Source organism: Etheostoma cragini, chromosome 18 (assembly GCF_013103735.1).
Source record: "Etheostoma cragini isolate CJK2018 chromosome 18, CSU_Ecrag_1.0, whole genome shotgun sequence".
NCBI classification, from domain to species: Eukaryota; Metazoa; Chordata; class Actinopteri; order Perciformes; family Percidae; genus Etheostoma; species Etheostoma cragini.
In genome coordinates, this window is record NC_048424.1 from 16071358 (window position 1) to 16084662 (window position 13305).

The window sequence follows — 13305 nt, forward strand, 5'->3', positions numbered from 1 at the left end:
TAGATAGATAGATATACAGATAGATAGATAGACAGATAGATAGATAGACAGACAGATAGATAGACAGATAGATAGATAGATAGATATACAGATAGATAGACAGACAGATAGATAGATAGATATACAGATAGATAGACAGATAGATAGATAGATATACAGATAGATAGATAGACAGATAGATAGATAGATAGATAGATATACAGATAGATAGACAGACAGATAGATAGATAGACAGACAGATAGATAGACAGATAGATAGATAGACAGACAGAAAGATAGACAGATAGATAGATAGATAGATAGATAGATAGATAGATAGATAGATAGATAGACAGATAGATAGATAGACACACAGATAGATAGACAGATAGATAGATAGATAGATAGACAGATAGATAGATAGACATATAGATAGATAGATATACAGATAGTTAGACAGATAGATAGATAGTTAGACAGATAGATAGATAGACAGATAGATAGACAGATAGATAGATAGATAGACAGACAGATAGATAGACAGATAGATAGATAGACAGATAGATAGACAGATAGATAGACAGATAGATAGATAGACAGACAGATAGATAGACAGATAGATAGATAGATATACAGATAGATAGATAGATAGATAGACAGATAGACAGACAGATAGATAGATAGATATACAGATAGATAGATAGATAGATATACAGATAGATAGATAGATAGATATACAGATAGATAGATAGATAGATACTTTATTCATCCCGAAGAAAACTTGCGCTATTTATGTGAAATACATTTTAGCCTTCACCATTACAACAACACATCCATATTTGATTAAATGCAGATATCCACTGACTACACATATACAGTCTTTGTAGTGGGAGTACTTTATTCTATTGCAACAATTCCTTTCCTCGACACAACATTTTAACTCCCTAAATCTTGATTACAAGAGTTCTTTTTTTGTCGTCAAAGGTTCTAGTATTTTGTAAGATTCAATCAGCTCAGCATCATTTTCAGCGATTGCTCAAGCGGCCCAATCCTTCTTATTCGGCCGCCCGGCTGCTGTGTTGCCTCCAGCCGTTGAACAGGTGGGAGGGGGGTTCTCTCGGCTTGGTATTAATGCAATGTGCAGGACATTTTTCACAGTATCAGTATGTGGGCCACAGAGCAGAAGCAAGAAGCCACTGAGCATGTGTTTTCACATCTTAACAACACACTGTGAGTTTTCTCCTTGGCTGCACTTTTATTATGGTCACTGAACCTCTGAGGGCTTGTGCAGAGTGGCTCCAGGAATCAGTCAGCTGTGGTATTCACATCCTTCAATTAAGTCTTCGTCAACTCCAGGAACCATGTTCCGACGGGGATCTTCTACTTTGTGGCATACTTGTGCCTGCTTCATTTTTTTCCTTTTTACACAGTCTGTGCAAACATACAGAAGGGAGATTCTGTGTGCTTTGGCATAATTTAATATACAGCCCAACTGTGACCTGGCATACATTTTATTATAGTCTTCCCTTTTGCTATATGGGTAAATTGCAACATAAAGAGCAGTCAATGAGCTGACAGGAAGTCTTTTTCAAAAAAAACTTAGTTGCCACTTAACATGGGGAAACCATGTATTATTAACACCAAATGGATTTTTTTTGTTACCATTTCCTGCTTTATTTACCACACACTTAAAGGACACTTTCTCACCTATAGTGTGAAGTTGCATTTTTCATTTGGTTCTGTTTTCGCTGCATTTTGTTACATCTTTTAAATTGTACCGGCACAATTCACAAACACATTCATCCACCGGTGGCCGAGGCGGCCATACAAGGTGCCACCACCTCATCAGGTAAACATTTATGCACATTTACACTCCGATAGCGCAGTGTCAGGAGCAGGTCTGGGTTCACTGGGTTCACTGCGACGTGGGACTGCAGGCCCAGGGATCGAACCACCAACCTTATCCGTGGTAGGCGACCGCTCTGCCGCCTGAGCCACAGCTCTAAACATCACACGGTCAGAACGATCGCTTGTTTATTGGACTGAATATGTGAGTGAAACTCGCCAACACTTCAGGTCTCAGATTTATAAGGTATTGGGGTTTCTGGTTCTGCTTTAGTGTTTCTTTTATTTTAGAAGAAGGCTAACTATGTGAGCCTCTGACAGACAGCGAGTGAAGGAGAGGGCGGCCCTGATGAAAGGGAGATTATGATGTGTTGTCACACAGACCACCAACGATGTGTGCCCAGAATAATTTATGGATCTGAAAGTTATCCTTCCTTAATTCAGATTTTGCATGCTAGTAAATGCACTTTTTTTTAACCTTAAGTGACCTGAAATCTAGTGCACTAGGTCCCCTTTTCTTAGGCGTCAGAGTGAGGGTAGGGGGAGGGAAAATCTTGCAGCTTTCCCACCTGACCAACCCTGCCTTCAACGGAGGTCAAAGAAAACAAGTCCCATTCAAATTATATCCCTGTCCAAAACAAAACTAATCTGTAGTAATCCAAATGGCTCCCTGAAGCCGGTGTCTTAAACGATGAGTAATGAAATATAACATAATATAAATAAAACAATGTCCAAGGAATCAGCAACAGTAGATTGCCGTGTCAGAGGTGTTCTCACTTCCTGGAAATCCTCCGTTTTGAACTGCATGTGTGAGAGGGGCTTTAGGTCAGAGCTGTGGTCTGAAGGGTGTCACCTTTCGTTTTGCGCTGCATTAAAGTTAACCGTTAGAGAGGAACACTCTGTCAGCGGCAGGTTAACACCTGTGTTTTGTTATTAAAAAGCCTAAAAATAGTACATTTATTCCCATACTATTATATTCAGACACAGACACCACTGGGTAATCTAATGCAGTGCCAAATTAAGACAAAGGTTGTCAGGCCATGGATTATGAAAACGAGCTTGAAAAAACAAGCGCCTGATGGTGTTACCCATGTACCAATAACTGAACCAAACAATTGTGACATGGATGTGGTTTCAAAATCATTTTAGTACTAGGAGTTACATGCTATCAGGGTCCAAAATTCACTTTTTTGTCCTCCAGCCAAATAGCTAGTGAAGGTCCAAATTCTTTGCAGCTCCTCAAAAATTTTGTTTTTTGGCTGGTGGGGAAAGAAAATGTACCAACCACTTGCATATTTTACCAGCATTTGGCCAGTAGACAGTGATTATTTAGGACCCTGCATGGTTTGTATCTAAGTTCCAAATAAATGATGAACATTCAATCCCAAATTAAATACACGGCATTCAGTGTATCTGTACCTATAGCCTTTATTTTTATTGGCAAATGAGCTAACAGTTCACAAAGAAATCAAATCTAACATGCTCTGTAAACAGATAGCTTGACCATGGCTATAAACTGACGCCTGTTCACAGAGCTGCTTAGATTTGATGTAGTTTTGTTTTGATTGTTTCAAAACTTCAAACTCATTTGAATGAAAGCGTCAGTGAACCGTGGCCAGACATCATGACGTCGGTGCTCGTTTAGATTTCAACAGAATCCTTGTGTATATTTCAGCATGATTTATTGACCTAGTTCAGCACTCGGTTTCAACACCACATCTAAAGTCCCCTTCTCTTTAACTACAGTAAGCAGAATGATTACAGAACACCTTTCTCTCTTTTACAACGTCAACACTCAGAAGTCAGCATTCTCAGATCCTAGCGCCGGTTAACAAGGAGACAATTTGCTGCACTAGGCTACACTTTTACTGTCTTTTTTTTTTGGTAAGCAGTGGTGCGGCTGTTGTGGTGTAAAATGCTGCTCAGCATCTTTATTTTTGCTCTCAAAGTGAATCGTTGTTTTATAGCTGTGGTGGGGATAATTAAACGGCTTCTTGTTAATGATAAACATTTTCCAGGGCTTCATTTAAAGAGTGAACAATTCACACCTGATTACCGTGGAGTGTTTATTTTCCAGCTGCTCTGCATATGTCCTGACGCCTCGCCTTAAGCCCGTGTGTTGGTGTTTGTGTTGCAGGTTGGTTAAAGATGCCCCCTGGGATGAAGTTCCTTTGGCGCACTCTTTGGTCGGGTTCGCCACCGCTTACGACTTCCTGTACGAGTACTTGAACAAGGGCCAGCAGGAGCGATTCCTCCAGGTGATCGGCAACGCGTCCCGCCTGATGTACGAGAAGTCCTACGTCCGAGGATGGGGGTTCCAGTACCTGCACAACCACCAGCCCACAAACTGTGTGGCGTTGCTCACAGGAAGCCTGGTGTACATGACCCAAGGTTAGCGGATCAGGAGGCATGTCTCTGTAATGTGTATTTAAAGCAGGGCCAGAGCCAGACGTTAACATCCGAGGTTTTGCCCAAACCTAGGGGTCTGGGGGGGGGGCATGCTCCATTTACGGCAGCTATATGGATTATTTTTCAAGCCATTTGATTATAGAAAGCCTACAAATTTGCCAATCATTTGGGCAAAGCATCGACAGTAGTTGCCAAGGAAATAATACATCCTGTTTTTTAGGATGTAGCTCTACATCCTTCTGAAACCAGAACACAAACCATGCTGAGGATGACCCTTTTTCATTCCTGCCACCTAAATAGAGCCAAGAATTGTCTGATGTTATTATTTTACGGATACATAAGAAATGTAGGGTCAGAATTTGGCGTGCTGTGCATTACTAATCTTGAAAAAAGGGCAATATTTCCCCAGTAATGATTTGGCGTCCAGTCTGAGGGGGCATGACACAAAGTTGAAGTTATTTTAAAAACCTCAAAGATTAGGGGCTTTTCAGAAAACGTTCTGGGCCCCAGGAGTCCGGCCCTGGCCCAGAGCCCAAAGATGAGCATGTTGGTCAGTTTGTACTGTGTGTTAACACTTTGGTCCAGAGCGGGAGACCTGTACAACCCGTGGCTAAGATAGTGATGAACTTTGGTAGAAAGAGATTCACATCCACCAACGGAGGATTGGGAATAGGAATATCCCCTTGTATTTCCTTTATATCTTCAATCAAAATCTCTTCATCGGCTCTGATATGAAACAACAAGTGATTTCCTCCTTCTCTCAGCCAGCGAGCTCGTTGCAGCTCTGTGTGCAGCTTTAGCAACCTGCTTCGCTTTCCTCAGCATTAACAAGCTTCAACTCAACTAAAGGACTTTCACTAGTCTGGGTTTAGTCTCACATGGTCTCAAGGCTGATTCAGAGGCTTTACACCCAGCTAAGGTACTGTTGTAAAGGGATTACAGTAAAAAATGTAGCACTCCAGATTATGAAATGTTAAAGGGCTGGGACGGATTTATATTGGGATTTTCATTTATTGTTATTCTAGAAGTACTGGGATTCTCTTTTCCTTCTTGAACAGAAACAAGTTAAGTAATACACTTCTAGAGACAATATATCATGAGACATTTCAAACAAATGGTTTTTTCTACTTTCGCTCTGGTTTACTGGAAACAAATATGACGTAGTCACCGTCAGCGGTACCATAGAAACAGGAAATATTTTGTTGAATCGTTGATATATATTGAAATATTTCCTAAACATTGGGTTTCAAAGTTCACACAACATACCCACAGATTTAGATAGACAACAGGTTAAATAGATAGTTATAGAGTTAGTAGGGCTGCAACTGACAATCATTGTTATTATTGATTAATTTCCCTATATGTTTCTCCCTTAATCAGACAATTATGTTGTCTTCCCATTTGAGAAGCTGGAACTTGACTATGACTCATTGTTTATTAAATGAGTAGTTGCTGACTCAGAATTAACTCATTATTTCTGCTCTAAAAGTTACTTTAACTTTGTTTAGTTAAAATAATGTCAGTATATACATTATGCACTGTATATACACAAACATGAGAAAATGAATTATTGTTTATCATGTGAATAGTTTTCATAGACTCATTTTCTATCCATCATAATAATCCTTTGTAACGGTTCTGCAGATGAGCTTTTGCACATTGTGCATTCAGGTCCGGGCCTTATTCTCTGCAGCATTTCCTCTGTGAGAGCCAACATGATTGTGTCTTTTTGCACCAATGTCATGCACTACATATTGAAAGTGGCAGCAGAGAAAGGTATTCAGAAGGTAAATGCCTGTGGTGCAGCTTGCTTTGCATGCAGTGATCTTGATTTCTGGTTGAAAAGATCCAGCCCTGATGCGAACGAAGTGACGGCTGGCTTACAGAGAGCCGCTGTGGTCTCAGCGGTTTGATCTGAGGCTTTTTCGTAGAGGGCAACAACAGGCGTAACGCTCTGTGGACACTGAGGAGAGGCCTGATGGCCTGATTAGTCTCGCAATGCCAGACCAGCGCTGTGGAGGGTCTGGCGAGTCCACACAATATTCCGGGATGGGAGAAAAACGTGCTCTGGTTTATTGGTATTTCTTTAAACCACAATCACAATCATCCTGGGCGGTGCTAAGTGCCGGACTCAATAACTTGTTTTGGTGGAACATGTGTACGTTCAAAATTAGTTTTAGTCATGCAACAGAATACTCAGATTGGACAGATAGTCTAGCTAGCTGTCTGAATTTACAGGTAAGCAGGTTAGCAGGTAACCATAGTCCTCAGAAATCCACTACAGAGACAGAGGAAGGAGACGGACATCAGGCCGAAAATGAGGGACCTCCGGCACACTTTCCAGCAGCACCTGAACAAATCCGAAACATTGGGGATATAGACTGTGGCCTGATGGAATGGACTTGTTTTGGCTTCAGTTCATTTTGTGTTGAGTTTAGGAAACACTTTGTCTTTTACCTGCTCTGTTTTTACGATGGCAAAAACAGCATCGCTCATGTGGAGATTATAGTTGTAAGAACAATAGCTTCTTAGAAGATTGCTCACACATGATCTATTTGCAATACTCTCATTGAACTGCTTCATTTAGCAGTCTCACTCAAGTGTCTGGCCGAACACTGTGCAGAGGCCTGACTGCATTCCATTTTTGTATATGTATCATTCATTTCTTGTGCAAAGGGATGACATTACGTCCAAATATTATTCTGCTAAGTTGCCTGTGTACAAATGGAAAGTTTCCAATGAGCACTACCAGAAGGAATAACTTTCTTGATTACTTCTTTATTGATTATCTGACACAAGCTTTTGGCACCTTTGCTGACTGTTAGACTAGGTGTTCTTATTGTGCCCTAAAATACCTATAGGGCGCAATGCTATTAGAATGAGCAATTTCTTTGCCACTCACTGAAATTAGAAATATGCATGCTGTCTGTTTAGAGCAGTGACAGACTTTGGTGTAGATAAGCACATAGGAAGGGGCAGCACATTCCAGATACGGGTGTTTGCTTGTTGGTGCATGCAGCTGAAAGTTCAATATGACTGTGCAGTTTACCCACAGTTCATAGTAAACCCCACCTCCCCTGTCTGTCACATCCTTCCCACTGGCCAGCAACAGAGTCCTATTTAAGCGGCCTACACATGACCCGCGGTAAAACCGCTCTGCGCTGTGCCGTTCCATTGTTACAAATATCCCCCAAACTCCTGGCTCCTCTCCTTTCCTCTATCACTCTATCACTGCTTTTCATTTGAAGCGCAAGCCTAGACCACGTCACATAAATGCACCTCCCCCACCATTGAGCAGTCAGACTGAAACATAGTATTTCATCATTGACTCGGTCCTGCCCCTGATGATAAACAGATGAGAAAACAAATGGCCAGCAACGAGGTCAGTTTTACACAAGATGCTTGCCGTGTGCTAAGATGTGCAGACACACTGAAGGCTGAGAAGAGAATAAGTCAATGAGCATTGTTGGAAACAACAAATCCCCTTGACCTTTCACATTCCTATAGACATAATGTGTGCTCAGGGAGGGATGTGGGTGTCCAGCCACATCCCTCAGCAGCATTATCCCCTCTGTTAGTCATTAGGCAAGCTAGCCACATCATTAGACTGGGGGCAAATTAGAGCTGAGAGTTACTGTACACTAAGTGCATGTATGATGCAGTTTCTCTGGTATGTGTTTTTCCTTTTAATGTGGTGATCCTTCTCTTTTTATTTCTCCCTTCTTGTTATGGTGTTTGGTATTTCAGTATTTTAGTCGTATGTTCAGCACTGTGTCATCATTATCCTTGGACTTCGTGTTGATGACGTTGGAGTTCCAGTACATGGTACTTCCTTTTCTCGGTTCAGTTATGGTGACTGGCCTTGCTCCTGCTAACTGGCCATTTTCAGTTCTGTTTATTTATTTTAAATCTTTATTCAAATATCAAGCTGCTGATGCTACAGCTGAACATCTAAAATGCATTCTCTATAGTTGTGTTTTCATGACCTATTTTTTGGTGCATTTTGAAGCATTGCATTACAAAAGCTGGATGGAAACGGCAACATTTTGATAAAACTTTCTCAGTTGCACTGAAACGTTTTTTCGCTCTCTTGAGGTGTTTTTTATATTTGTGGAAAAAGAGTTAGTGCTCTTAAAGCATCATCAGAGAACACAAAAAATAAAATAGCAAGGGCGTTCCACAGAGTCAGAGCAAACCACTTCAAAGGCATTGGAACTTTTTTAGGACTTTATTGACAGGACAGCTGAAGAAATGACAGTGGAGAGGGGGGGGGGGGAATGACATGCAGTAAAGAGCCTCAGATTGGAGTTGACTAAGCTATCCAGGCGCTCAGCGCTTTCAGTTTTTGAGTGTGAGAGACAACCAGTAACCCTGGTCAGAAGATCAGAGTGACCAACTGGTAATGTAAGGATGGAGCGGGTCAGATGTGGTCACATGGTGCCTGACCATGTCAGAACACCAACCTTAAAACGAATCCAGAACTTTATAGGAAGCCCCTGTGCAGAGGGTAAGATAGGAGTGTTGGCAGTCATCCTGCTGGAGCGGTTCAACAGCAATCTGGACAGGATTGGGCATCGAGAACCGCTTCCAACAAAATTACATTGTTCCAATCATCTGCTTCAAAACCAAATGTTCCAAACAATTCCGATGAAAAAAACAATTCCATTGGAATCATTTGGAAAGTCGTTTTTTAATCTGATCATCGGTTCAAAATTTGACACACGCACCTTCTAGGTCTAGGGGCATGTTGTGTTGTGTGGCTTTATTTCATGTTGAAAAAGCCCTGTAACAGTGTAAAACACCATAGAGTCAAAATAAAATGTTCCTCTTATCTGTGAAATAAGCATGTGACCTGTTTCAGCTCCACTCCTCAAAGAATCGTGAACAAGAATTGATACAATCCAAAATCCAAAGGAAGAATTGGAATTGGAATCTGACTTACTGAAATCAAAACGGTGCACAGCCAAAAACTGGACCAGTGTGTAGATGGTCCAGGGTTAAATTAACTGGAACCTGGTGCGGCCCCGGACTGTGTAAAGCTCTGTTTGTGCAAATATGGTTTTTGTGCGCGCCAAGAGTTCCTGTTTGATGGTAAATACCTGCTCTGTGTAGACCAGCCCCAAAACCAAACAGTGTTGGGGACGACCCCTGTGGGCGGGAGCTGGCCAGTTACCAACCATGGCCCCAGGATTCCTCAACGAATGGAGCTAGAGTGTTTATGTGGTTGCTTGTTCTCATAGTCAAGGCTATGTGTGTGTGATCCGGTGTGTGTTGGAGAGTATACACGTTGTGGTGTGCCCTGGCGGAGTCATGCTTTCCATCCCCACAGCTAAATTGTGTGTGTGGAAGGTTTCTCCAGGTAACAGACTAAGACGTTGTTGGCTGGAATGCTGTGTTTCATTCATTCCATTAGTGACATAACACACACACACACACACACACTCTAATGTACTATATATCACGGCGCCTGAGTCACTTTTGCAAATGAGTCCTGTTGCAAATATATATAAATAAGTGAAGCGCTTTCATGGAAAAAATGATTACTGCACAGTAGAAATCTCTTTTTGGCCCGATGTGTTGTATAATTCATGTCTGCAGTGATTGTAGTCCTCGGGCACTTTTAATGAAAAACATCTCTTTTAATCTGATTTAAATATATCAACATAGACACAATGTAGTTCCCCTTTATGACAAAAATGGAATTCTCCTTTCCGATAATACAGAAGCAAGAAAGTGTTCTGTCTAAAGATAGCTGAACTTCACGGAAATTGCGTGTATGGTGATTTTTTTTTCACAATGTTTACACAAAATTCTTTTCACTAGAATCAATTTGTTTTATTGTGTGTTTTTACGCTACCGTCAACAGCGACTACATCATATACGTTTCCAGGAAACATAGCTAAAGCCGATTAAAAAGCAGAAATTCCATGATATGTTCTTATTTACACGTGAAATAAACGTTAGACTGATGTGCATTCTCTGTACAGTCTCAGTATATTGTCTCTAGAAGTGTTTTAGTCAACTTGTAAGAAGGACAAGAAAATTGCAGTACTCAATACCATCCAACCACAATACTTGTTGGACCCTTCTTTACCAATCTAAGCACACGCATAAAGCGTCATTGACTGTAGACCAGATTTTTGTTGGTCAACGGCGTAATCCCTTTTTGCTGCCTCAAGATAGCAATACGCCAAGAATACACCTGAACACACCTCCCTGTAAGACCAGCACACCCAGAATGCACCTGAACACACCTCCCTGTAAGACCAGCATGCTCAGAATGCACCTGTACACACTTCCCTGTAAAACCAGCACGCCCAGAATGCACCTGAACACACCTCCCTGTAAGACCAGCATGCTCAGAATGCACCTGTACACACTTCCCTGTAAGACCAGCACACCCAGAATGCACCTAAACACCTCCCTGTTAGACCAGCACACCCAGAATGCACCTGTACACACCTCCCTGTAAAACCAGCACGCCCAGAATGCACCTGAACACACCTCCCTGTAAGACCAGCATGCTCAGAATGCACCTGAACACACCTCCCTGTAAGACCAGCCTTCCCAGAATGCACCCTTACACACCTCCCTGTAATACCAGCACGCCCATGGGTGCACAGATGGGCGCTGGATGGGGATTTGAGTCTGTCTTAAACTAGCAAAGACACTTGAGTCAGGCTTTGCGCTGCGCCCGATGCAAGATTAAATTTCAATTCAATTTTATTTATAGTATCAATTCATAACAAGAGTTATCTCGAGACACTTTACAGATAGAGTAGGTCTAGACCACATTCCAGAATTTACAAGGACCCGACAGTTCTAGTAGTTTTCTCCAGAGCAAGCAACAGTGTGACAGTAGCGAGGAAAAACTTCCTTTTAGGCAGAAACCTGGGACAGACCCAGACTCTTGGTAGGCGGTGTCTGACGGGCCGGTTGGGGTTAGAATGAAGAGTGAAAATAACAAAAAGTAGAAAAAATAGTAGTTTGTAGCAGTTCTTTGTAGTAGTTTATGGCATAGCAGGGCACTGTGGGTATTACAAGGCACAGCAGGGCCTGTGATGCATTCCTTTTAGAAAACAGTCCATTTTTAGAAATGTCTCATGATATATTGTCTCTAGAAGTATATAGAAGTATATAGGGATGTAACGATTACCATTGTAACGGTAAACCACGGTAGAAATGTTGACAGTTACAATTACAGAGAGAGAGAGAGAGAGAGAGAGAGATTGTCGGCTTGCTAATATTGCTGTTGCTGTCTTTGTTATTGAATAGCTGATAGATGTGCAGTATATTTAATATTACTTGTGCAGCTTGTGTTGATACTCAGGTTGTGTTTTCTAACGATGTGCAATCACCAGTAAACAGACTCGCCTGTGGAGCCACATGCTTAGCTATTAAAGGTGTATTACACTGTTTGCTCCGTTACGGATATGTGTGCTGTAATAGATGTGGTTTATTCTCTGTTTGTTTTACTGAGCAATGTGTTACATTTAAGTTCATTATTACAGCGATATTCATGTCATTTTTTGTATTGTTTCTTGTTATATGCTGGTGGCTATAATATTTAGTTGTGGTAAATGGTCATAGTAAGTCAGATGCTTCTTATAGTGCATTATTATCTGCTTATATTTCAGAACCACATCCAACTTCACATGTAACATGTATAACTTCATAGTTAACTTCATGTTTTAAGTAAATCCTCCTAATCTCAAAGTCATATCTCTGGTTCTAGTTGTTACCAGACCGGCCGATGTTTCAGCAGCAGGTTTTCAATAGTTTTTACACGTCTTTTGCCAGTATTTTTGTAATATAATAAATACTGTTACACTTCTTGAAACTATTTCAACTTGTGTAGGCCTATCAGTTCTTTCTAAACATATTGAACACCTTTTTAAAAATACTGTGATAATACGATAATCGTGATAATTTTTGTCGCTATAACCGTGAGGTTACATTTGTGTACTGTTACATCCCTAGAAGTACTGTATATTATTCAACTTTAACAACTTTTGTTAAAGAAGGAAAAAAAAATACAATACAAATCCAATCAGCTCCCATGTTTGGGACAAAAGCATGTGGTGCCGGCCTGTGAAACCATCTCCACTTCCTGTGTTCCAGGTTACCTCCAGGAGGCCTACCTGTGGACCAAGCAGGTCCTGTCCATCATGGAGAAGTCCATGATCCTTCTGCAGGATGTGACGGATGGCTCCCTGTATGAAGGCGTGGCCTACGGGACTTACACCACCCGCTCTCTGTTCCAGTACATGTTCCTGGTGCAGCGCCACTTTGCCATCAGCCACTTCGACCACCCCTGGCTGCTGAAACACTTTGCCTTCCTGTACAGGACCATCCTGCCAGGTAACTGGCACTTCACCTGTCACAGCCAGCACAGTTTACTTTCTGAAAAGCCTTTATTAAGCCTGTGGTTCCCACCCGTTTTGGTCCGAGGTACCCCCACAGTCCTCACGTACACTGTCCTTGAGCCCTAATGTAGGCTTCAAATGTAAAACTATTATATAAATTATATACAAGTTATTATTTTCATACAATTATACTGTCAATCCTTTTTATTGTCTTCATCTGTACAAATACTTGGCTCATAAATGCTGCCTTAAGCAAAAACAAAATAAGTAAAAAAATAAATAAATAAATACAAATGCCACAGTGTTAGTCAGTTTGGTCAGCAGTCAGGCTAATACTAGCCTACTAGGTTACTGCTAGGTGGAGTGAAGCAGAAGGCTTTAACATTAACATTACTAAAAGCTAACTATTGTAACTATTTCTCCATTACTTCTAGCTATGTAACTGTTCAGTCATTACTTTTGACTACCTGTTTAAACTTCTGTGCTAGATTGCTAACTAGTTTTCACACACTCTAACATAACTGCAACATGTAGTGTTCAGGTGTTACAGTTGACTTAACATTTATATGTGGATATTTTCTTTTAATCAAATCATAATTTCAATTTTTTCGCAATGAGTGGAGCTTTTCTTCAATCTTTCCACGTACCCACTGGCAACTGCAGAAGTACTCCCTGGGGTACAAGTACCCCTGCTTGGGTATCAGGG

The 13305-nt window shown here is 41.2% G+C and overlaps 1 protein-coding gene across 2 annotated transcripts in view; it reads left to right on the forward strand.

Moving 5' to 3' along the window:
- dse (dermatan sulfate epimerase) overlaps positions 1 to 13305 on the forward strand; it is a 28140-nt gene that overhangs the window by 9233 nt on the left and 5602 nt on the right. For both annotated transcript variants that reach the window (XM_034900957.1, XM_034900959.1), the window contains 2 exons: positions 3962 to 4215; positions 12355 to 12594. In XM_034900957.1, coding sequence (XP_034756848.1) covers positions 3962 to 4215; positions 12355 to 12594 — 494 coding nt within the window. The remainder of the gene's footprint in view (positions 1 to 3961; positions 4216 to 12354; positions 12595 to 13305) is intronic.